The sequence below is a fragment of the Numida meleagris genome, chromosome 1 (genome assembly GCF_002078875.1).
Source record: "Numida meleagris isolate 19003 breed g44 Domestic line chromosome 1, NumMel1.0, whole genome shotgun sequence".
In the NCBI taxonomy this organism is placed as follows: Eukaryota; Metazoa; Chordata; class Aves; order Galliformes; family Numididae; genus Numida; species Numida meleagris.
Window position 1 is genome coordinate 23,425,480 of NC_034409.1, and position 26,936 is coordinate 23,452,415.

The window sequence follows — 26,936 nt, forward strand, 5'->3', positions numbered from 1 at the left end:
TCTAGTGTTTTGTGTGTTTTCACCAGCAAATCTCATCTACAACTTCTGGATATGAAGCTCCTGTTTATTTAAAGTCAGATCTCTGGTTTTATCCATACAGCTGTAACTTTTCACTCATAAAAGCTTTAAACCCCATACAGATGTGAATTTCTTTCCTGAACAAAGCAAGCACTGACTTAACACAGCACCCACTGCCACTCTTCTGGATCCAGTTGCTCCTATCCCTTCCATTATGCTAACACGGTAAGATTGGGAATCTTATCCTAGAAACTAGTCCATTACAAATAATTAAAAAAAAAGGTCTCCCATCTGGTTCATGCATAGCTGCAGGCAAGGAATGAATGGTTAAGTTGGCATTACTCCTGGAAAGACGACTGCCATACTATGTTCCCACCACTGTTTCTGAAGAAAATTTAAAGTAGCGGCTTGAGTATTTCAGTTCTAAGAATGAGCGAGCTTTTTGCTTTTCCCAGCCACTCTCTCTACAAAAACAGAGTTATACTTCTGAAATCCAATGATAGCTAAAATCTCTAGACTAAGTTATACTAGCATCACAGATTTTGAGTAGGAAATTTCCGTTTAATCGAAGGATGTTCTTTTGAAGAAAGCATATGCCATAATAACAAGGCTTTTAAAAAAGGAGCGGCAAAAGAGTAGGAGAGAACTCAAAGTAATTTCTTCAAAGTTTAGGGTATTTTTTGATTGTTTTTTTTTTTTTTCTGGAAAAAAATCAAGAATACTGGAAAAAATCCCAACCAGCTCTAAATCTGAGAAGACTAAGGAATGCAATGCGTGACTGCACATATAATGGATTTTCTTTTATTTTCTGAAGGGGAAATTAGCTGACTTGGCAAGTAAGATAAAATCTACTTGTTGAGATGATTTGGATGCATATTCAGTTTGAGAGATGCACCTCCTGCATGTCTTCAAGTGACATGAATGCAGCACTGCCAAGAAGATCGACTGCTACCACAGAGGGTACTGCAGAAAAACTCAAAGTCTGCACAAAGCACTCACAATGCACTAAGGACAGAAGAGATGTGTGGTTTGTCATGGAGGTCACACAGAATCTAACGCAACTGTTAGGAAATGCAGAAGAGACGAATGTGATTCAAACCTGTCCTGATGAGGACAAGATACTTGTTTCTCTCCCAGGCTTCTTTTCTTTCTATTTTTATGGATGCTATTCCATTTTCGCAAGTTTGAAATCCTTTTATGAAAGCACCAAATAAGAGTTCATGTTTCTATAACTGACACAATTTTTACAAGTACTATCTGGTACAAAAAGCATTGTAATTGTAACAGTACACAATTGAAAATGAACTTGAAACATCAGGTAAGTTTTTAAAGCTGTTCCATTGTATTTTCTTTTTCCCAGACCTAAAAAAGCTGTAGAAGAGGCTGAACATCTTTAAAACACACTGCATTGGACTGACTCTGGAAGGCACTTTTGCAAGTTTTATGCAAACATACAAAGCAGATGATACACACTGAGGCTAGAAAATATAATTCTAGCTATCTATTCCTTATTATGAATACAAAACAAATTTTTTAATGGTATTACTAAAATATACACACAAATAACATGTGACAGCAAGATATGACAGCTACAAATGTTCACAGTGCCAAACAAGGCTCCCCAGGCACATCATGGGTTACTATCAATGACTATCAAGCTACACAAAGAGTAGCAATAAAAGAGGTAACATTCATACATTTCAAGTGAGGTATAGTTAAATCTATTTGTGTTTTAAAGACAGTAGGACCTGCAAGAAGAATAAAATAGTCCGTTCTTTCTGACTCTGTGTGTGTAAGTAGCTCTGGAATCTTTCACTTGAGTGTAATGTTGATACCCCTCTCTTAAGAGTTCCCTGCTTTTCTCTGCTTTCTTGCCTCTGTCTTGGTATTGCAGCTTCACAGAGGATAATTAAATGGCATCTCCTCTTTCAACAACACTTATTTTGAATACTGTTGAATGTTCCACAAAATTAAGTTAAAGCAACCAACAACCTTTCCACCTGCAGCCCCAGCAATACTGTCAGAACGCAGAACATATAATGAAAGGTAATGGAAGCCACTGAAGGCACTATGGTGATGCTACAATTTGTCCCCAGCTAATCTGGTTTTAATGAGGATATTACAGCTACTATCAAAAAGGAGAAAGGACAATATATTTTATTCCTTTTAGAGGCTGCAAGGCTTGGAACCACACCTTAATTCAATAGCCTTGATATTAATCCAGGATTATTCAACTGCATGAGAATTGTTAGAAGACTGGAAACAACATCCCGCTCTCTGTCTTTTTATGGTAACTTTCCTTGTAGTATCAGCTTGCAGTGAAACCTGAATATCCTAATGGGATTAAACATAAAAGAAAGTCAGGAAAAAAGTCTGTGGATTAGAATTTTAACTGAAGCCTTCTGTGAGAAAGACCACACCACTGTCAGTGACCTTTCTCTCCCAGTGTGTGATCCCAGTTGTGCCTAGTCAAGTGTCCAACGGAGACTCCATCAGTTCACACTGTATTTATCCTTTTGCTCCTAAAACAGGTGTCCTGTTACTAAGAGAACAAGCACTCATGCCACTGATCGGTGTGTATTAACCCCCTTGCAAGAGCCATAATGTTCTCTGGTATGAAATGCAGAATGTAATTATGCTATTTAAGCAGTGAGCTTTCTACTGATAAAAACCATCACTCTAAGTAAAAGGCAGGAAACTGTTGTAGTAAATAGGGAAAAGGAAAATGAGTAGGCTTTTGAGTGTTTTAGAATGCCATGTCTATCACCAGCTCCAGCCTTTGTTTTTGAAATGCGCTCTCTGATAAGTTTACCTTTAACATATCTAAAAAATGTTGATTTAGAATCTCATACTGTATCTTCAGAGCTTTCATTAGATACCACAAGAATGCTTTTCATCTCATTTTTACTCTAAACTCGAGTCCTCCCTAGCTCTGAACAATTATGTTTAATTAGAGAGCAGTTATTCACAGATGAGCAGTAAACTAAGCTCAATCAAAAGTAACTTCTAAAACATTTCATTTTTATCATTTTAGATCTCTTTACCTTGACAGTGCTTCAAAGATTCATACTCAGTCTCGTAAATGCTATCATAAAACTTTGACAACAGTGTAAATTCTAGTGTGGGAGGATGTGCAAGATGTTGAATTCCTTTTTCCACATCCAGATAAGCCATTCTCAATTGGGTGACAAGAGGGGCTTTCCTCACATCATCCCAGATAGGGTGTTTTTCTACTAGTGCTCAACTTACTGATACTCTCCTGGAAGCTAGCCAGTATTATATCCATCTACAAAAGGCATGAGAGAAGACCCAGGAAACTACAGATCTTTTAGCCTGACCTCAGTCCCTGGAAAAAATATGGACAAAATTATCCTGGGTGCTGTTGAAAGACATTTGAAGAACAAAGCTTTTACCTAGGGGTATCAAAATGGGTTCACAAAGGGAAAGTCCTGACTAAATAATTTGATCTCCTTCTACGATAAGGTCACTTACTTAGTGCATGAAGGGAAGGGAAGGCAGTGGATGTAATTATCCTGGATTCTAATAAGGTCTTTCATAGTGTCGCTCACAGCACCCTTCTGGATAAACTGCTCAGCTGTGACATGAACAGCTACATGCTGCTTGATGAATCGGCTTAGCAGCAGACCTCACAGAGTTGCAGTGAATGGAGTTACATCTGATTGGTGGCCTGTCACTAGCGGCTCAATTCTAGGGCTGGTTGTGTTCAACATTTTTATCACTGACCTGGATGCAGGAGTAGAATGCATCCTCAGTGAGTCCACTGATGACAGCAAACTGGGAGGAGCTGTTGGCTCTCTCAAAGGACAGGTCCCCTTTCAGAGGGACCTAGATACAGTGGAGCATTGGGCAATCATTGGTGGCATGAAATTCAATAAGGATAAATGCTGGGTTCTGCTCTTAGTAATTCACACCCAAGATATCTGGCTAATTGCTGTACATGTGAACAGAAATCCTAGGCATTACATGCTTTAATTATTGTTTGCTTTACTGTAGCAGCTACTAGATCTAGTGCTGAGCCAGTACAAAGAACAAAAAGATGGTCCTAGACCTTTTAAGTTTGTAAGTTCATTTTGAGAGAAGAGTCAACAAAGCAAAATCCAAATATCGTGTCTTCTGTACCAGTTTGTTGTTTTTTCAGCTCTCTTGTTAATCTAATCCATAAATTAGCTAGAATAAAGAAGAATTATAGAATATGTAGAATATTTTTAAGTACAGTTCTAGTTTTAAGTTTTTAGTTCTCCAACATTCTAAATGATTATCTAGCAAGCCTCCTAGGAGAGTTGAAAAGTGTGATGCCAAGCTCACTGCAATCAGGTAGGCAGTTCAGCAGTCAGTAGGCTGTGACTGCTACGTATATTTTATCTGACAGTTCTGATTTGCAGATTGTTATTGTCTGTCTACATTTATAATATCTTTGGTTCTTGTGGTAAATTCCAGTGTTTGTTTCTTCACAATTAAAAAAATAAAGTACTTATTGATCTGATCCATCACTTAAAATGCTCAGACTTTGCCCACCCAAAAGTAACTTCTTCTGCAGTATAGAGAAAGGAGCCAGAAAAGGGAAAGGTTATCACCATTGTTGAAGTAACCAGGAGCTTCACTGTTCCTTTCTTTTATTTTCTTACTTCCAATTTTGTGTCTATCTCAGCTCAAGCCTCCCTGTCTTCCCACAGTCCCCTCCTAAGCCCTATGGGTCAGACTCTCACACTTTTTTTTATTCAACAGACCCACTGTTTCCTAAAGATTATTATTTTTTAGGAGTAAATTATTTGTATGCTCAAACTTATGTTTGGATAAATGGGATCTAAGCAGAAATTATCCCTTCCTTTCAGCAGGTGTTTTGTGTGTTTTTTTTTTTCCCATTGTGTCTGTTAGGCTTTTAGAATAAACACTTTTAATTAATAAATTTTCTAGCATCATTTGTCCTGAACAGTGTTAAATGTGCCAATGTCATAGACATCTTTGGTGTTAAACAAATTTCCACAGCTCCAGTGTCACAGATAGAGAGGTACAGAAAGTCCAGTCTGCCCCATCACGCGGTAATTAGACTATTTTCTTGCAAGCTCTCTGATGGCTAAGTTTTGGCTGACCAAAGAAAGGATTAATTAACCTAGAGTTCTTGGATGCACACTGACAGTAACAGGTACTTACTTTTTATATTGAAAAAGTTGTGCAAATGTTGTATTTCATACAACTACAGCATTTAAAGCCCAGGTTCTAATCTCACCAAATTTAACACCATACAGAGAAACCAGAAAAATCCAGTATCACTTTGTGTAATAAAAGAAAAGAGAGACAATACCTGCACAAAACCACATATCATATAGTCATCAAACAAAGGCAGACTGGGGCGGTCCTCTCGATAAATTTTGATTTTATAGCTGCTCACAACCTGAGGACTGGGCTGCGAATCATCTGTTACAAGAACAACAACTTTGTTCAATCCAAGGCCAAGAGGGTAGTTAGCAATGCTGAAAGAGGAAAAACAAAGGAAGTGGAATTAACACTGAAGAAACAAAGATTTACACTGCGTTGCCTATGGCAGATAAACTTGCTCCTTGAGGCTTCGATTTGTAAAAGTTTATTACTCCATACATAGGTTTTACATAAAAACAGTGTACAATAAGTTTTCTAAAAAGAGTTTAAAATTCCTTCAAGAAGACAAAATAATGACAGTGAAGTTTTGTGAGAACAGCTTCAGTGGCAGTGACAGTTCTGATGGGAAATCTGTGAATGGAGGCACTAGAGATAATAATCCAGCGGGTTCGAGTCCAGAGTGAAGTCATGAGGAAGACAAACCAGATTAAAAGTGTCACCTAGCTGTGGAAACTGTTACTAGCCAAATATGACGGAATCCCAGACTGAGTCCGACACAAGAACAAAGCTCGACTGTGCTCTTCTTCTGATGGCAGTGAATCGAGGAATGCTGGAAGACTGAGCCTGCTCATCCAGAGCTTTTACTTTTCAGTGAAGAGGGCATAAGGCTATTGTGTTTGCCTTTTACAAGGAATAGCTCTCATGCTTTTTGCAGACCTTCATTATTTCGCAGTGCCTCTACTGGTTGCAATGACTGTTAATATTAAAACACTAGAAAGCTGGATGGCAGAATTTTACAAGAGCTTCTTTGTCAATCATAAAAGAAGACTGATTTCTTACTGAAATATACTAGGTATAAGATCAATACCACAATCATACCAGCACTGATTGACTAATTATTAGCAAGCATTCTAAGTCAAAGTATCCACTTCGCAGACAGTCAAAAGGCAGTGTGTTGCATAGATACTTTGTGCCATGAAGAAAAGGTAGCTTAGGAATGGTTAAGAGTGCTTCCTGTCAAGTGAATCACTGTTCCTGGTTTCACTTTCAAATATTCAGTGCTAAGCAAGGAAATTTTTTACTAACAGCTACTTAATATGTAGGCCAGTCCTCTGATTCTAAAGCACCTGGTGCAGATAAACACGCACTTCTTCACTCTTCCAGTATCCAAAAACAAGGTCTGGCCCAAAATGTCTGCTGGAAACATGTGTTGCTGTCTGTGAGAGAGCTGGCTGGGAAGCCCAAACTGTACGAAGGACCACAGTAATGAATGAACAGCATGGATGATTGTGGGTTGGTGCTCAAATCTGATATTTAATGATGACTTTGCTCTCTCACATGTTCTCCAGCATTATACCACTCAAAAAGATTGGACAAGCTCGCACTCTTCCTCATGACAATTCTTTACAATTTGATTCTGATAAAAATTGATCATTCTGAATGAATACACTTCAACTTATTTTCTCTCCTGGTCCCATCTTACCTAAGCAAACTGCTAGCAGAGGGAGAAAGTCCAGGAGGCTGTGGTGCAAAATCAAGATCTGGATATGAAAACTCATATTCATTTCTGCCCTGATATATATCTGAAGTTAACGACACTTTCAGCTTTTAAGTATATATTTTGTTGCTCATACCTCGGTCCTTTCATCTCATCAAGGTGGACTTGGCACCGACAGTTCGAAGGTTCTGCTCCAATCTTCACTGTCACCACGTCAAATGGGACTTCTGCATAGTATTCCTTTATCTTGGGGTTAAACTGAGGATTCAAGTCCAGCTGTGGACTGGTGAAGATCTGCCTGATATGAGATAGGGTATCTTTATCTGTTCCAAGAAGGCATCAAAGAAAAAACTGTGAAATGTATGAACATTTATAAGTAACATGCAACTTCTGGCAGATTGATAACTTGCACAGTGGAAAGATTTTTACTGCCTGCTCACTGTGAGACTGATAATCCTGCTTCAAGGTCCTGTTGGCTCCTGAGAGTCATTTTTAGGCCCTGGAGGGATTTTATTCACTCAGTGCCCGATGACTCTACTCAGAGGCACAAAATTCTAAGTCTCGATAAGCATCTGAAAATGCAAGGATTAGCTCTGCGAGATCCTGCCTCCAGTTGTTTAAATGGAACTTGAAAAAAAGTTAGGCCAAAATTCATAACCTGCTTAGGTACCAGCCTGTGTACAGGGTTTATGTACATGTGTAATTGCCAATAAAAATCAAAGTATGTTAGACATAAGAACAAGTCACATGGAGATATCTAGACTCATGGGGTCATTTGTAGTACAGCTTGAAGCACGATTTATTAAAATTCCTGAATCAAAAAATTCCAGCTACTTTCTTGTTTATAAAATCTCCACAATCAGATCCTATTTGTTCAAATGTATCTTTTATTTTGTAGTGTTTGCCAAATGACTCCTGAGAATAATCATTTGCTGGCAACTCACTTGTGACAAATATTTTAATCCCACCTATTGAAATCAGATTTACAGAACAATTACGTATTGAAAATTTTCTTTCCACATATATTACCTAGTATGTGTTTAAAACTTGGTACTTGAGAAAATACTTCAGCCAGAAAACTCTCTTTATAATACATGAACAAATCTTGTGGCTTAAATTGTTTTTTTTTTTAATGGTCATAAGGATGCAAGCATTTCTGTGTGGGCCTTTCCTACCTCAGTGTCAGCCTAAAGAAAAAAAACAGGGTAATTTCAGTAATCTTGCAGAGATTAAAATGCAAAGGAAGATGTTCCAGAGAAAGAGCAGGACTAGATTTGCAGGGCAATAGAGGCTCACAAACTGGCAGAAATACTGACTTCATGGCAGTATAAACCATTCCACAGACCCTGTACACATTACTTAGAGTCACTAATTGCTAAAAACAGAGGAGAAATTTTCAAAATAAAATGAACTGAGGTAACTTCAAAATAAAACGGCAAGCAATCAGATGGTGATAACAGTCAGCCAGCCCTGAACCATTCCTGGCCTCTGACTGACACAGGCGCTCCTGGAAGTATGGTACGATCACTAACAGAGAGGAAAAGTGTCTGAATGGGTAGAAAAGCCTTTCCTTTGCAGAGCAATTGTTTCACACTGAAAAGCAAATTACTCCTCAGATAGTACGTCAGCGAGGAAGGCAGAAGAAAGCACTGTTGCCAGTACAGACAGCAGCACTACAAGCAGATACTTCAGGAAACTCTTCCGCTCTAAAGCAGTTCTTTAAAATCACTGAGTTGAGAACTGGCCTGATATAAGGCTGATTCAACTTCATGCAAGTTTAAAAGCTAGTCCATAAAGAGAGATGTATGCTAAAGTTCTTGTAAATGAGAGGCCAGAGTCTACTGAAGTACAGCAAGGAATCAGTGAGTGTTGAAATAAGCACATTAATAAGCACACATAGAAATGTTTAATTTTGTACTTGAGGCTTATTTAACATAACAGCCTAATTATTGACCGATTCATAAACATTCTTTCTACTTAAAATTCCTTTCTTATGTAACAGCCTACAGGCACTCAATTCTTTTAAGGGTTATATAGAAAAAAAGGCAAGAAAGTCATTCAGGTAATATCTCCTCTCCTAGTGATCCAGAAAACCCTTGACTTACCATAATTGCATTGAATTTCTTTAGCCTTACTGGAATAATGCAATGCTGAAAGAAACAGAAACATTAATTTTATGTTCTAATCCTGATTCACAATCCTATAGCAAAAGGAATTCTCATTTTGTTAATTATATATAAAAAAAATATTTGCAGTGTCAGATTTTGCTTTAGGCTCAAGAACATTGCTCATCAACTCAGCAGAGCACTTATGCAGATAAGGAAGAAATTGCTCTTTTATATGTAGTAAGTCAAGATCTTCCAGCTGGAATGCAAAATCACGTAATCTAAATCACATATATTGTCAGAAGTAGTAAAAATAGGAAAGACATACACCATATAAAAGGTCTTACTCTGATCCCATACCTTCATGATTCTTCCTCAAGTGAAAACGAAAGTTCTGCTTAGGAATCACATTTTCTTGAGAAGAATTCCTGTCAATATAATAGCAGATATATTTCTACATTAGTGGAAGAAACAGAATCCGTGGAACATTTTTCAAAAAATTATATGTGGCAATGCATTGCACGTGGTAATTTGAAATTCTCTGTGGAAAGATGTAACTTTGGGACTCCCATTCCCAATATAAGCAATGCTACCTGAATGAACATGACAGAAAACACTTATTTCATAATAAATAGTTGTATATGCCATGAAGAGAAAGAAAATCAGGAATCAACTTCAAAAAAGACTGAATTGCTGCGAAAAAGCAGAGTGGATATAGCTGAGAATAAAACAACCCATGCCATATCTCTTAACAGTTTTATATTGCTTTTTTGTATATGCTTGAGGTTAAAGTTAGACTTTGTTCAAAAACAGTGGAATATGAATGAAGGCCTGCGTGATGGTGAATATCTGTATTGAGTGTTTTGATTTGTTTGCTTATTCAAAGCAAGTACACGATCAACATCCAGAGTATATAAGCACATACCCTCAGTTAAAAAAAAGTCATTTTCAACTATTCATTAACATGCTAGTTGCTTCCAGTTTGCTAACTCTGCAGATTTTTTTCTTTTGTGCAACATTTTGGGAGCATAGAAGAAGGGCAGTAGGCATCTCTCCAATTCATGAACTGAAATCTGGCTGATATGACCTTTTCAGAAATCGAGTTTTTTTAAAAGGATCCAGTTTCAGATGGTTTTTTCCTAGTGTTTCCTGTAGAAGCCCTTGTAAAGAAGCTTCTTCCCAAATACTGCCCATTCAGTCTCAATTTTGAAAGGCACGAGGTCACTGTGACAGGCAGGGGAGGTTCTGTGCAAACATCCATCTCTGATGTTTCACCAGGAGCTGCTGAAAGCAATATTAAAGTCCATCATGGTAAAAGGTAAACTGTCAAATACTGAAACAGAGATTCCTGCATTATCTCACTGAGATAAGGGGAAGAAACAGCTGTCTCCTGGCAGATCTGTGTGTCTCTGTATGTGCATGAACATGCAGTTTTGACATCTTGCACTGTCTAGACACCGCCCTTATTTCATGCACATTCATGACCTCCTTCAAAGGAGACACTTAACAAACTATTAGAGAGTTTGTTTTCCAAGTTGTAAGTCACTTAATACCCTGCTTTCTTCTTGCCAAGGAGGTAATGGCTAACACCTGTCAAATGCATTTTTTTTTCTCTCTCCTCTGTTTCTTTTTGTATTGCAATTTTCCCAAACCAATTGTAAGGTCAAAACAAGATGTCTTAACTCTAGAAAATGCTAGACTTTTATTAAGCCAGAGAGCACCACATGAACGTGGCAGCCATCACCACTGCAAGGCCCTGGCTTACTAAGGAACTTTGTGACCTGTATGCATCCATTCTGTAAAAAGACTGTGCTTATCATAAAACATTAAGAGCCATATAATAACTCCCATTTAATTACAGTAAGGTATCAATAATATTTAGAAATAGTAGTACAGAAAGATAATCAGATTACTGTACTCATCTCTGCTGAAGACTTAGCTTTTCAGTCATCAGCACCATCACATTTGCCTTTCTCCAAGCTCCGTCCATCAGCAGGACTGAGGAACAGTGAGGTTATGAAGCTCTCCCTCAGTCAGAGAGTGGATGTGGTCCTGGATGCAACAGAATCCTTTCCTCCACACACTGTTGTGCGAGAAAAGACCTTCATTTGTATGAGCTGCCCCTTGTTTGTTTTACTCACTATCGTGTACGAGCTATCAAGCACAGATGAGCACACTGCCTCTGCACTTTACCATTAGGTGTAATTGTAGATGACTGTACATCATGTACTCAGGGTGTATGTATATTCATGAATGTACCTTTTTGGAGATCTCCTCTATGTACCTTGCAAAATATTAACAGTGAACATGTCTTTTAGGACTCACTGTGATTCAACAAAAGAGAAAGCTAAATGACTGATAGCAGTAATAGTAGTGTAGCTCTGATGCTCTAGGCAATCAGAAACATAAGCAATAAAGGGTGTGCAGAGATAGCTAAATTTCTCCACAAGATTAAAATTGAAAAAGGGAAAAACCCAGGCACTTTTGGAGCCTCTGACATATGTGTTAGTTGTGGGCAGTGCAGTTTTTAATGGATCGCAAAACCAGTATTGAGACCATGTTCTCAATATTCAGTTGAGTTACGAGTTTTTTTCCTTTAGATTATGTTTTGAAAGTCTCTTGAAAATAAGGAGCCACTAGAGATCATTTTGTGAGAGATGATCACTAGCAGATTTTCTATTTAACTCTGCTGTAGACTACTTCTTTGGCTTCTGCCAAAGAGTTTCCATGGGGATATTTGCTTCACGGAATGAAGCACTCTTGCTGGTTTCCTGAAGAGGAATACAAAATTGCAGACCAAAGACTGGGATTCTTGTCCTGGCATTTAATTCCAATCCTCTCCTTCTGTCCTTCCCTCTATCTTTCATTCCTCCCATAGCATATCTTATCCCTGATTTCCTTGCTCTCTTCTCTTGCCTCATAATTGGAACTATGTTTCTCAAACTGTCCAGGTGACAAGCATGACAAAGTTAAACACCAACCAATTATTTTCAGCCTAAATTTAGTTTGAGGGCTGCCGTTTCTGTTTTGACCTAATGATGGGCTTGTGTAAAGGAAGCTAGTAATACATTTCCAAATGTGAATGTTGATTTCATAAAAGCATTTGCAAATTTTTTTACCTATTTAGGTTCTCCTACAAAACAGGAATGTTAGTTTTTCTCACAAATCTGATTCTTGTATGCTATTTTGCTGTCTGACACAGCCAGACATACTTGCCGCAGTACTGCATAGCTCATGTTCTAGAAGATGGTAATCATGTATGTCTCTGTCATATCACAAATTGAAGCTGCACAGAATCAAAAAATCATGCACAAAAAGCGGAAAATCAATTTCAATGCACAGATTAGTAGCATCTCTCCATCACTTTCACGGAATTTTGTCTTATCTTATACCAACACTTCTGAGATTGTCATTCTCACCTAGGCTGTAACCATTTCAGTGCAGTTGGAGATGAGTTTCTAGAACTCTTCTTGCTTCTCCTGTGGAATGAATACAGACAGTCCACTAATGTCACTGAAGGTTTCAATATTAGCAATGTAGATGAAATGAATTAAGAAAACCAGACCATGAAACCTCTTTAAATCCCGGCTCCATTCTAAGGATTCATTATCAGTGAATTGCATAACTGCACTACACATAAAGTCAAAAGTCATTATTTTTCCCGTAAGTAGCCATGTTGTCTGGGCAGATAGTCAGCTATGCACATCACTGGATTTTGTAAATACCAAGTTTTCACAGTCAGAGAAATAAGAACAGTTAAATGAGCCAGCCAACCAACCTATCTTTAACTGAAGAAATTCATAAAAAGTGTTCTGATGGAGTCTCATTTTAAGGAGATATTCAAACCCATCTGGACGCCTATCTGTGTGACCTATTGTAGGGAACCTGCATAGGCAGGGGGGTTGGACTCCATGATCTCTTGAGGTCCCTTCCAACCCCTACAATTCTGTGATTCTGTGATATACAAACTCATCAAAGCTAGGAATCTCAAAGATTAATCAAAGTTCAAAGAGAGTGAGTTATTTGGGGTGTAAGCTTTACTCACTTCTTTCTTCCTTGCAATTATGAATAATTACATGCATATCTGACACATACATCACCTTCACATGCATGTAACTATAGGATATTATGATTTAGCAGTGTCAAAACATGCATTTTTTTTTAATGGAGGGAATGAGCAGAACAGTATTATTAACCTAACCATTGCAGAAAAATACAGTGAAAAGAGGCAAACTGTCCACTGCCCTGGAGAAAGTTCATGGTACTACTAAGTATTTATACATGTATAGTAAACGTTCCGTTTGAAGAAAAAAGAGACCAAGGAGTTGCTCAAAGTGAGTGAGTGGCACAGCTTAGATTAGAACAGAAAGCTGCTAAAGGCTGGTATGCTTTGATATGCAAACCAAAATATTTTGGCAGAAGTGCAAGGGCTTATACATGAATGCAAACAGCTGCATCTTTGAGTTACTTATCATGGAGTGGCCAGTAGTAACAACAATAATGTTTAGCACAATCATGGAACTGTGTATTTTCAAAATACTAATAAACAGTTACCTGTTTATGAAGTAAATGAAGTATAATTTTCACTTTGCAGATAAGCAAACAAACATATAGATAACTACTTGACTTGCTGAAAGCTACGCACAATCCATTGAGAAACAAAATCCAAACTCAGTAAGTTTTACAGATGCCTTATATAGTGAGTATAGCATTCTCTAAGCAAAGTGTACTCAATAATGTTGCTTGCTCATCAAACTTGGGACTCAGTGGAATGGAGCACATCATATGCCTCTGTTTGCATAAACACTATATATGCCTGTATTCAGTAAAGAATTATGGCATATGTGTATACAAAATGTCATTAGTCAGGAGATAATGAGCACAAAAACATTTTTTTTCCAAATTTTATAATAAATACATTGTATACCACAACTTTTCACTCTGTCCCTTCATTCCTTATTCTCTTTTTAATTTCATGCCTACCTTCCTTCCTTTCTCTCTGCCTCCCTCCTTCGTGAAGTTCAGAATCTCTTGCCAAAAGCTCAGTGGATTCTATCTTGTCAAGACAGTATTCTCCCAGCTTTTCAAAGAGATTTAAAATGAGGTTCTTGGTGCATTCTACTCTTTGTCCCGTCTCTTGTTGAATATGAGAAACTTAGAGCCATTAAAATTCATTGATCCCTTTTGGAAAAACCTTCACCTTGAATTTTATAGATGTTTCACATTTTTTGTTCATAATTGAATAAATTAAATTAGAGTGGTAAACACTCTTAATTTTGAATTCACAGTTTTTCAGGATCAACTTACCTAATTCACTTCACATTTCTTAGAAAAAAAGCATTACCTGCAATTATTCTTCTAACTCATGGATCTCTGTACTAGAAATAGAACTAAAAGGGAAAAACTGTCATCTGTTGAGACCTAGCTGCTGCTCTAATGGCAGAATGTCTGATGGTGCTCCATGGAGGGGTGATGGAACTTACTGTCAAGTGATGTAAATCCACTTACATCTGTTGAGGAATTATGTTTCATGGTACTCACTGGAGTTACTCCATATTACACAGTTTTAGAAACTGTCTTCAGTATATTGTAAAATAGCTATCTTACCATTCTGAATGATCTGTATGGGCCTCTTTCGTCATGAACCGGAATTGTTCAAGTAAACTGGAAAGCAACCAATGTACAGTCAGGACTGAACCAAGCCGTCTCATTGGGTCTACCATGTGATAAAGGTCGTGCAGTAAAGTTTGGATCTTGGGTGCAGCAGAAGGGTAAAGCTAAGAAGAGATATGATGATTAAGGACTACACGTTATAATATTTGTAAATTGCATAGAAGTGAGAAAATATCAGAAGACAGTGTATATAGCATACAGATATATTAATATAAATTCTCTTCCACAAAACTATAGTTTTAGACTGTCTTGCCTATCCCTGCAAATCAGTCTTGCTTGTAGTACTGATGTGGAAATCTACTTCCCTTGCCACTCAGAGCCTCTAACTTGACTTCCAGATCTAGATAACTAGTTCCCTTTTTAAAAAGACTCATCAGTCTCCAACCCTAATACTCATTCAGGAAGCTCAGAAGAAATCCTGATGTCATGCAGATTTTCTGAACAATACATCGAGTTTTCGGTGATACATTTTCCCAGTCCTCTTCCTCAATACCAGACATTTTCTCTCACTAACTGTAATGCCTGTTCATGGACACTGGCTGCTATTCCTCCATCTCTATTCTTCTCCAAAAATAAACTCATTTTAATTGTGAAGAAGGCATATCACATATTCCACCTATGTGTTTAGCCACTTTTTCATGTCTGTCTTTTCTTTGGCAATGATCTTAATGTTGAACAGCCTCCAGTTTTTCCATTCACAAATCCTTTGCTTCACCGTCATACTGTTTTCTTACCAATTTAGGAGACTTACATTTTCTTTTCCTTTTCCTTTCTTCTACTTTCTCATTTATTTTTCTGCTTTTTCTGTCCTTTTCAATGAATTCTTAACTCAAATTCTGTATTTTATCTCATTCTCTCTTTTACATTAATTTCCAAAAATCTAAAATAAAATCAGTATAAGCTCTATTTCTCAGTTTCCCTGTCCAGTTTCACACACATGCAGTGATGGCAGAGAATAGTAATCCAAGAGAAATATTAGCTGGTTTACACAAAATATAAATCCACTATAAAATAACTGTTTATTTTACCAGCTCAAATTGTCCAAGATTCTTCACTTCTTTTACAAATGTAATCATTGAATTTATCTCTTCTAAAGACAAACATTGTCCATTGTCTTTGTGGAATATTCCATCCTGTGAAGGAAAGGGCAACATATTCTGATGAAAACACATGGAAAGCAGTGCACTTTCATTAGGCCCCAGTCCTTTTTCCCAAGCAGACAACGAGCTACCTTGCTCACAGTTGATCCATATATGTTTTGTAAAGCTTCTATGAAACTGGAACTTGAGGACTTATTAGACAAGAGAAATTTAAAAGTATCTTCAAAAATAACTTCTTTGAAAGTTTGGTCCTGAATATTTGATTCCTCCTCATCTTGAAAGTCAAAATTTTTATGCACCTGTTAGAAAACAACATAAGAATTTACATTTTGTACATCAAGGCCTGTCTTCCCATAACCACACATTACTGGGCTTGAATTCTTATTAAAAAAGAAAAGCCATAGGAGCAATAATAAAAACAGACAGGATTATAATAAATGTTGTACCTCATTTTCTGTAAAAACGCCACGCCACAATGTTTGCTGACCTCTAGTGGAAAGAGTACAATATCGCATCCTCGTGTGAAACTGCTTTTTTCCATCTTGTTTGAAATTTGATTTAAAAAGTCAGCTGATACGTTAACACAACTCTTACTCAGGTATTTGAGTTGATATCGATGTAGATATAATCCTTACAGTGTATAAAAACAACCAATACATTCATATAAAATATGAATAAATTACTATTTTAGTATAAACACAAATGTAACGAAGCTGTATGGGGTATGTGCATACTTCAGTTTCTAGGGAATACAATTCAAAATAAAATTTCAATTGATGCAATTTATGCTAATAAAGTACGAACTGTTAATTTTTGGAGTAATTGCTTATTATTTCATAGGAAACTATTCAACAGTCGTGATTTATTGTACATTTATGGATTATGACAAATGGTTGAGGCTACTATACAAGCTGGTAAACATTATGCTTTATGTTTATGATTTTAAGCACTCCTGGTAGAATTTATTTACAGCCTGGTTTAAAGGGTCTTATCTTTGCATTACTGTTACTAGAAAACTGAAGAGATTATGACAGGAGAGGAATTTTAAAAATTGTAAAAAATTGTCTCCTATAATTTCACAGAATATATTTACAACTATTTGTTTTGCTGTTTGTATATCATATACATGGAGAAAGATTTTATATGTCCAGTTATATACATAATTGTATATATGTACAAATGTAGTGGGGAAAAAAAAAAAGCTGTAAAGCAGTAAATTTTTTGTTCTGGCTGGGCTGTTACTAGACAGGAATGGCACAAAACTGTCAGAGGGAGTTTATGCTAATAGTCATCTTTTTCAGGTTTTGAGGGCCTTGAGGACTGCCCAGAAAGAGGGCAACACAGTGGAAGAAGGCAGCACAGCGGAGGTTCATAGCAGAAATGAACTGAAGAATTATGGTACAGTTCACGGAGAACATTAACCTGTATTAAAAGTCATTAATGGCTTCTAACTTTCTCCCTTTGTGTTTTTCTTTCTGGTGCAGTTAATATGTAACTTTCCTTGCATGTAATGCTTTGTATGCATTTTGTGTAGCTGATATTCATTTGTGATAACAGTGCTGTAATGCTAAAACTGTAAAGTTTATACACTCAAATGGTGTGGTGAACTTCATCACAGGAAATCTGTTCCTCACCAATTGCTTTCTCCCACAGCTGCTTTTAGGCAAAAATATTATTGGACATTTGGACATTTCTCAGAGATTTGAGAGCAAGTATCACAGAGGTTTTTCTGCTGTGTTCTGTTTGCTGTAATTTTTGTGGGACAAGTAAAACCCCTCTGCTTGTCTTCAACAAGTTTGCAATCTCTAGGGCACTCCAGGAGAGAAAAAACATTTCAGCGTCATTTGCTCACCTCAAGAACTACGGGGTGTATGGAGGTACTGAACCCAATGTCAAAGGTTAGCATTTGAAAACATTGGCTGCACCTGAAATAGAATACAACAGAAATCAGATTCAGTGAGGATAGATGCTGTTGTAAAATGACAGAACATAAATACATTTGTCCAGAAAAAGCATACAGTATAGACTAAAAATTTCTAAGAAGAGTCCACAACCCTAACCACAGATAGAGTCACATTCTGAAGAAAAGAATGATATACTAAAGGATATCTGTGTGGCTGACTTTTAAACTAGTAAGGGAGGGGAACTACACTGGAGGACAAAATGCCTTACAGTGAGAATGATTTCCCACAAAAGCTTTGGAGACATTTGGAGGGCAACAGATGTCTATCAGGTGAAACTCTCTGGGCTCACTGAACCTAGCTGCACCTGGGGGGATGTTTTAAGGCATGGGACAGGAACTCAAGAAAATTTTGGGCTACACACATAAGGGATACCTATACCATAGGTAAACAAATATTCAGTTTGGACCACTGTTAAAATAGCTTTATCCATTTCATATTCTTTCCCTTCTCTCTTTCCACTTCCCTTACAATGTGTTATTCCCAAAAAATAATGAGCGTTGTATTACTGCTACTGAAACACCTAGGTTCTCAAATATATGAGGGCTGCTCTGAAAGCAGTGCCTCCCATTTCGTTATGTTGGGCCATGACATCAGAGGAGGATGTTGGAGGTATGCCAGTAGAGGTTGAACCTTCCCACAAGTATTCCATTATGTTTTGTTGCCATGCAACAGATGGCAGCAGAGGGGCAGTCTGACAAAACGGTGTCTGACATGGAAGTGCGGATGAAGCAAAGGTGTGTCATTGAATTCCTCTGTGCAGAAAAAATGGCACCCATTAACATTCACTGATGCACGTTGAATGTTTGTAAAGATCAAGCAGTGGATGTGAGCACAGTGAGGTGGTGGGTGGTGTGTTTCAGCAGTGGTGACCGAGACAATGGGTCACCTCTGCTGGTGCAGATTTTTCGAGCACAGCATGCAGGCTCTTGTTCATCACTGGTGAAAATGCACAGCTAATGGACGTGACCATGTTGAAAAATAGTGTTTTTTTAGCTGAGAATGTGCTCTGTTAAATATTATTATTGTGCTCTTTGTAGCTGTTGTAGTTTCAGTAGAAATAAATAGGAGGCATTACTTTTGGAGCAACCTGAATATTTATAAAGCATACAAACATAATAAAAGTTACAGATATTACATAAAATATGGAAAAAATATTAATTACTACACTTATTAAGTAAGAAATGTTGATATATGCGTAAGAACTATAACAATGTAGTAGAAGTGATTGCAATGATTTAACACTCACATAAAAATGAATGCTGCTGCTTGGGTACATTTCATAACATGCATTTCATAAAGCATTCTGCAGTGTTTGTTGTTCATGTTCTCTGCCTCAGTCAATTCAGAACAGCCAGTGCTACTCTAACTAACTTTAAACATTTGACACATGTCAGAGTGCTCACTTACGGGAAATACAGCATTATACAGATGATGACTAGCCCAATTGTGAGCAATCTCTGCTCATTTGTGCTGCATGAAACACTTTATCAGGACACAGCATCTTGTCCTTGGTATTTATCACAACCTCTTCACAAACCAGAAACACTGTGGATATAGAAGGTTTTTTTTGTTTTTGTTTTTTTTTTTTTTTTCCCCTAGATACAGCTTGTCTTCACTTTATTCTGTCAGAAATTATGAAATAGAGGGGATTTTGTTATTTCAGGAGTCATGTGTCCTCTACAATTTTTATTCTGTTCTAAAGAGCTATTTTAACAACATTGCAATCAACACTGCAAGTTACTTACTGATTGAAAGAGCCTGGTCCTGAGACAGATGATTCACTGAGGACCTCAGTTATAAGTAGAAGTTTGCTTATAGCTTCTTTCATGTTGTTAAAAGCTTGCTGGGGAGAACTGCTTTTGAAGAACATCTCAAAAAACCTTTGCAGCTGTGAAAAAGATTACGTATATTTGTGAACGTTTACCAGTGCTTAACTAAAGCAGTGCTTAAGGTCATAAATTAAAAGGCTGGTAGAAGTCAAAATTGCATTAGAATGTCAATTTCAGTTGTTATTCATTTTCATAATAAAGAATGACATGAAAAGCACCACACAGCACAATAACAGAGAAGGAGCTTTTATTTACAAATATCAGAAACAGACTGATGCAATGCATTTAAAAATTGTTGCTCACAGTACAAGCTTACTTTCATAAAACCCTTTGCTATCAATTGGTTTCAGGCAAAAGAAATCATAACACTTATTGCTTCTGCAGTAGGTAATAGCACAGTTGTAGTAAAAGCTTTTTCTATTGCTAACATACTATGCCAAGGGCTATCCCACTTGACCTTGACTGTGAATTTTTACCCCAGATTAACAAATTCTAAACAGAACCAGCCATCGCAGCCATCACAGGCTATACTTCGACTGGACTCTTGCAGATGCTGAGGATTTTAGCCACATGAATCCTCCCAGAGGTATATTCACTGACCTGCATAACACTGTGTCAACGGTTTACGGGCGTTAGGCCCGATTCCGTGACGAAGGGGACGGGGGACCCACGGGCCCACGTCCCGGGAAAAGGGGAAAGGGGAAAAGGGTAGGGAGATGGCCCTGAGAGCAAAGAACAGCGGCAACAATCTGAGGAGAAACAAACTAATTTACTAAATAAAATATCGGAATGCAAAATAACACACTATAATACAATATAATTACAATTTAAGCTGATAAATCCAATGCAGAGAGAGAGAATGTCCCAGAATCAAGGTAGGCCTTACTCTACTACCGACGACAAGACGGCTGGAGAGCGAGGTGCTGCCAAGATGAGAGACGGCAGAAAAAGGGACGAGGTCTCGTGATCTGCAAGTTTTTATACTGCGAGCTTTTATCTTTTCCCTCCGGCTGGAAAATGGTAACAGAGGAGAAAAGTACCGTGGGGACTGTAGTAGTCCTTCACTTCTGAGAACCAGGTATATCCACTACATGATGTTATGATGTGGAATACCAATAACCGAAAATCACAAAACCATGACACACTGTTATCTCAACTGCTTTCATCACTAATGCAAATTCACCCTCCTCCTCACTTCATGTAGAAATCTAGGGAAAGAGAACTAGAGCGACACAATATACCAGTGAAGAATGGAACACAGGCAGGTTTTGTTGTATCAGAGATCTTGGTGCTAAGAAAGGGTCTGCCTTTGAACCATGTTTTCAAGTAGATTTTGAACTATGTCAAAATGTTAGATAATTTAATAGTACTTAGTACAAAATAGATATGTTTACATACTATAGAAATAGATATGTTTACATAGTATAGAAGTACTGTTTTCAGATATAAAGCACATAATTACACATGGAACACGTTTTCTACAAATACTCAGAAAAAAAAATTCTGAATGTTTCCAGGAATTTGTCTACAAAATTGACTTAGAAATGCCATTATGTGTTTTCTGTTCTCACCCACTCATACATGTCCCACTGGCTTCTGTAGACAACCTCACTGGAAACTCATGTGGCTGGCATCTACTGCAGATGGATTGACAAAGATGGCCTTAATTAGAAGTCTGTAACATGATACTTTGGATCTACATGATCACAGAATCAGAGAACTACAGGATGACTGAGGTTAGAAGGCACCACTGGAGCTATCTGGTCCAACTCAAGCATGGACACCCAGAGCAAGCGTCCAGGACTACATCCAGGTGGTTTTTGAAGATCTCTATGGAGGGAATTCCACAGTCTGTCTCTCTCAGTAACCTGTGCCAGTGCTCCATCACCTACACAGCACAGAAGTGCTTCCTGATAATTAGATTGAACCTCCTGTGAGCAGTTTGTGCTCCCTGCCTCTTGTCCTGGCACTGGGCACCACTGAGAAGAGCCTGGCTTTGTTTTCTTTGCACCATCTCCGCAGGTGTTCATAGGCATTGATGAAATCCCCCTCGAGCCTCCTCTTCTCCAGGCTGAACAGTCCCAGATCTCCTAGCCTCTTCTCTCAGGAGAGATGCTGCAGTCTTTTCATTGTCTTGACAGCTCTACATTGGACTCTTTCCAATATGTCCATGTGTCTCTTGTACTGGGGGTCCAGAACTGGATACAGCACTCCAGCTGTGCCTCAGCAGTGCTGAGCAGAGGAGAAGGACCTCTTCTTTCATCTTGCTAGCAATGCTACTTCTAATACAACCCAGGATACTCCTAGGCTTTTTTTGTAGCAAGCGCACTTGCTAACTCATGATCATCTTGGTGTGCACCAGGACCCCCAGGTTCTTTTCTGCCAAGCTGCTTTCCAGCTAGGGAAACCCCAACCCACACTGCTGTGTGAGGCTGTTCATCCCCAGGTGCAGGACTTTACATTTCTCTTTGTTGAACTGCATGAGCTTCCTATTAGCTGATTTCTTCAGCCTGTCAAGGTCCCTCTGGATGGCAGCATGACCCTCTGGCAAACCAGCCATTCCTCCCACTTTTGTATCACCTGCAAATGTGATACATCCCATCCTATCCCATCCTCCAGACCATTAACAAAGATGTGGAACAGACTAGACCTAGCATTGTCCCCTGGGTACACCACTAATTACTGGTGACGCGTTATGATGAATTCACTGTGCTAACACCAGATCTCCTTACAACGTAATTCTATGCACTCTTTTCCACAGAATTTTCTAGACAGTGTTGTAGCCTCCCCTTGTGAGCAGAAATACTGCCAAGCACACTCATTTGTGGTGGCATGAAAGATTAACTTACAGTTTCTTCAGCCAGCATATTGCAATTAAATGTAATAAGCATTTTCCACTTTCCTTTTTAAAAAACACTGTATCATTGCCTACAGCCAAGTATGACAAACACTCAAGTATGAAGCTAATACTGGCCCTCCTTTCCTCTTTGTTCTCTTCAGTGCCAGTGGCTCAATCCTGTTGTGCTGGTAAATAACTGGAAGGTAGGAAGTTAGTCTGGCTGCCTACCTGTTCTTATCACATCTGGTTTTATTCTAACAAGCTCGCAGGTGTTGCCAACTAAAAGAAATTTCCCCCGTGAAGAGATCTGGGTGGACGTTTTGCAGTGCTTGGGACTCTTTGTTCTGCTTCTGAGAAAGCTGTTTGAAATGCCAGTAGGAAAAAAATATCAACAATATATATTACTAAAATTACAAAATTAAACTTCTGACTGCCAGGAAATTATAAATAAAGGTTGCACATACAACCTCAGCTCTGCCATTTGGATATTTGCATCATGTTGCAATCTTGAATTACATTACACAGTATTTTTATGCCGTAGAATTTCCATGCGTACTGCAGTTCCATGAATCTCTAGGGCAAAAGAGCCCAGAAATGCAATGTAGAAAGATTATGCAAATCCTCAGATTGAGCTACACTTCAATGCATCCAAGAGTACTTGCTTCCTGAAGTCTAAGATCACTCAGCTTTGTTTCTCCCATACAGTAGCATAAAGATTCAGAACATGAAGTATCAGTTCTGATTCAGATTCATCTCTGATTGAAATTGTCCCAGTTCACTTGTGGAGAAGTCCAACAGCAATTTAGTAATCAGTTCATGTGAAATAAGAAACTAAGACTGAAGATTCACCTCACCGGCATAAGAGTACAAGGTGGTTCTTCAGCTAACTTTGACAGCTATCTCCAGCATCTCTGCCAGATCCTGTACATCATTCACATTCCTGCTAACTAGCTTTTACCTATTCTCTAGTTTCCTATGTCTGCAGTGGGTTTTGAGGGGCTAAGTGAGAAGCTGTCTTGGTTTGCTGCATAGGGGACATAAGGAGTTACAGAATTTTGTAAGGAGAGATGGAGGGCGATTATTAGAAGGAATAGCAAGAGGGACAGTAAAAGCCCATTAGGCCATTTGCTCATCTCCACCAATTGGTTCCTAAGCATCTCAACACAAAGGATATGCAGTGTTTATATTTCTAGCCAGAACTGCTGAAAGGCAGGCTGATTTGCCCTGTTTGCACTCACAGCATGCTGTTGGCTAAAGCAGGAAACTGTTTCCAACACAACAGATGTTGAAATAAAACTGGCTTCTCCAAGGAACTGCATTTTAGTTACAGCCCTCCTTCGGCAGATTAGAAAAAAAACTGTGCTCAATGGGTCCTCATTATAGGATATCAGGTTTTAGGACAATGTTTATTCTAAGCCAAGGACTGAAAATAAATATTTAGACAGCTTGGTTCAGGAGCAACAAAGACAACAGAAAAATGCTTCAGGTTCAATTCCAGTTCATGAAAAAATCCTGCTCAAACCAGTTCAGGTTACATTTGACTCTTATGGATTCTACAGGGTTCTCAGCACCTAATAGGGAAAACGTAGAATATATGGACTGGGGATAAGAAATACGAATGCCTTCAGCAACTTTGAGTTTCTCTAAGTGTTTCCAACACTTAGTTCTGTTCAACTGCAGAATGCTAAAGTCACTAAGCTGCAGGTTACTACAGATGATAACTCCTGAGGCATGTTCTCCCACCTTCAGAGGAAACAGACCACCTGCCCAGCAGAGTTCAACCTCGTTATTGACTGAGGCTGATTAAAAGCAGCACAGAATAGCAAAAGAGGACAGAATGGAAAAAACTGGTGACAATCACAGGAATTTAGTCTGTGAGAAAGCTGACCTCTGGCTGGCAGATTTTTGAGCAGAGGAATAGGGATTAAATTTTAGTAGGCTGTAAAACTTAATGTACACATGGTACAATGGCAGCATTGTGTACAGAATTGGAAGAGTTCTCAGGAGCTTGGAAATGTTCATCCACATGTTGGATGCATACAGTCAGGGGTATATTCCACATATTTATGTAATACCTTTCAGAGAATGTGTAAATCTAGTTAAAGTACAGGGATCAAGAACACATTTTCTCCAAAGGCAGACTGAACTAGAAACGTAATTGAGTTTTAACTCATTGACCTTTAGCTCACTGGTAACTATTTTTGCTTTAGGATAAGGCACTGGAAAAAAAAATATGGGTAACTATTAAATTTAAAATGCTTTTTCTCTACCCACTTTGAATTTTAATTTTTAAAAGTCTGAAGTCATTAAAATAAGCCTTATGATTTCAGTGACGTGGATTCCTTTGGTTCTTCAAAAATACATGGAAGCACCAGTAAATGGTCTGAAAGACTGAAAAAAAAAATACAGTGTAATTGAGAAGCATCATGAACAGACTCATGGACACTAACGGAGCGTGGAGGAGTGTGCCATTCACAGGGCTGCATGCTATGGTGGCTTCGTAATTCCCTTTAGAAGATTTTCCTCTGGCATGTTCTCTGCAAATGAATTTCTTAAGAGGGGTTCTGGGGCAGCCTGGGGCAGCCAGCTGAATAGTTAGCTGAGGATTTGTTTCAGAAAGGTATAAATTAAATCAGACAGCTATGTCCCAGTTTCTCCCACCTCCACTCCTTTATTTTAAGAAGCCTATTCAGAGCACACTGAGGAGCAGACATGGCACGTACACTGCATGCACTGGGTGTCAGACTCCAACACTCCACAGAAGATGTAAAGGAATTTTACTGTAATGAAAACAAACTGCAGCAATCCTTCTGGGATTGCCTGCTAGCTCCGTCCTAGCACAGCTTTGCCACATGACAAGTCAAAAAAGGAAGGTTTTCCTTAACTAACCTTAGGAATGGCAATAAAGGCAAACTTATAATACCTACCATCACTGACTTAGCTTTCTGTTAATTATAACAGGAGTTCAGAGACATAGCTCACATGCAGACAATTCACTTACGTGTCAAAATATGCAGAGGAATGCCACCCTACAAGATTGCGTGGTTTAGGTTTAGGTTCTTTTTTTACTTCATTGCACAACATAGACATTTCAAGAGCGTGATTTATGTCATCCTGGGGTAGATATTTCAAAATGGTGACATTAATTGCAATCTGAAACTGCTCTGTTCCTCCAGCGAGGAATCTAAACGAGACACTGAAGACAGGAAGGAGATAAATCCTGGGAGAGCTCATGCAGTCCACCCTTGACAAAAATCTTACGGAAAACAAAACCTGTGTGACTGGAATATAAAAAGGATTTGGGAGGGTTTTTGCCCTAAATTGATGATGATAAACCAACATCAAGATTAGACATCAACCAGGAAATTACAAGGAAGGAGACAGCTTGAAAAATAATATTTAAAAAGCATGAAAATTTGCAGTGGGGTGAGCTAGGGGGAAAGAGGATTTGGAGCAGAAACAGCAGCAGGCAAAAATGGCCAGGAGCAGCCAGAAGTCAGCCCACCAGCACCACAGCTTTTCCTGGACCATAGGGCTTAGTGGGCTGTCAGCATTGGCATGGGTCCTATGTGGGTGCACATGAAGTGGGTGCACATGAAGTGGGTACACGCAGATCTGATGCTCCCACTTCTCCAGTCAGAGTTGCATGCTGAGAACATGCAGAGAACCCGCACTCAAGGAGCTTGGGGCTGTGTTTGTAACCCTGCTGCCTGTGAGACAGGAGTGTATAGGAGTGGGTGAGCAGTTGGGTGAGTGGGATTAGAACTTCAGGGCCTTATTTATAGGAGGATGTTTAGAACATTATTAACATTATTAACATTATTGAAGTGTCTAGTATCATGGTTTATCTGGTGTATTAGTGATATTGAGTATGTTAATACCAACTGCCAGTTAATTACATATAATCAGTTAACCAATTCTATCCTGATTTTGTTAGAACAATGCAAGCTCATCAGTTTTTCCTGAAACAGCATCTCATCTTTGGAGCTGTAGCTGAGCTCTGAACCTACACAAGAGGAAGGCATATAGAAGATGAAAGGCCATTGGAGCTATCGAGTAACTCAGAGCAATTTTGAGGTTTAGACTTTGAGATCTGAGGCATCGTATTCTATAGGATTTTGCATGAATACTTTTTAAAATGACCTTAATGATCCTTGGTTGCAGTCTTCAAAACTAGATGAAAGGTAAAGTTATCAGTATCATATCTGAGAGTAAGGTTTACTTCTTTGGAAGTAAAACATGACCTTTCATTTCCAAAAAAATGTCTCTTTTTGAAATATTGAAGAGTGTTCTTTCCAAATTTCTCTAATGTGCATCAGAGCTGCTGCAGTCTTCCTGATCAGTTGGTTTTACAGGTTCTCAAAAGACTTAATACAATCACCTGTCTTTGAAAATAGCCAAGGATGTTTTCACTTGAGTTACTTCAATCAGTCTCTTCTAACTTTTTCAATGTAAGTTGTGTACTTTCAGTTCACTTTCTACATTCATTATCCTTAATGGATCCATATTTAGTGATATTCCTTCACCAAGCCGAAATACTTTGGGATGTAAGTAGTTGTTCACAGATACAGAA

At 38.4% G+C, this 26,936-nt stretch overlaps 1 protein-coding gene across 4 annotated transcripts in view; it reads right to left on the reverse strand.

Moving 5' to 3' along the window:
* Positions 1-26,936, reverse strand: part of CPED1 (cadherin like and PC-esterase domain containing 1) — a 158,498-nt gene that overhangs the window by 64,473 nt on the left and 67,089 nt on the right. For all 4 annotated transcript variants that reach the window (XR_002434485.1, XM_021384823.1, XM_021384822.1 and 1 more), the window contains exons 8-17: positions 19,441-19,583; positions 17,584-17,656; positions 15,863-16,030; positions 15,660-15,764; positions 14,566-14,735; positions 12,378-12,437; positions 9,319-9,386; positions 8,959-9,003; positions 6,990-7,176; positions 5,342-5,510 (exon numbers count right to left, since the gene is read on the reverse strand). Coding sequence is in view for 3 of the 4 variants with exons in the window: in XM_021384823.1 (XP_021240498.1) it covers positions 5,342-5,510; positions 6,990-7,176; positions 8,959-9,003; positions 9,319-9,386; positions 12,378-12,437; positions 14,566-14,735; positions 15,660-15,764; positions 15,863-16,030; positions 17,584-17,656; positions 19,441-19,583 (1,188 nt within the window). In the remaining variant the exon portion in view is untranslated. The remainder of the gene's footprint in view (positions 1-5,341; positions 5,511-6,989; positions 7,177-8,958; positions 9,004-9,318; positions 9,387-12,377; positions 12,438-14,565; positions 14,736-15,659; positions 15,765-15,862; positions 16,031-17,583; positions 17,657-19,440; positions 19,584-26,936) is intronic.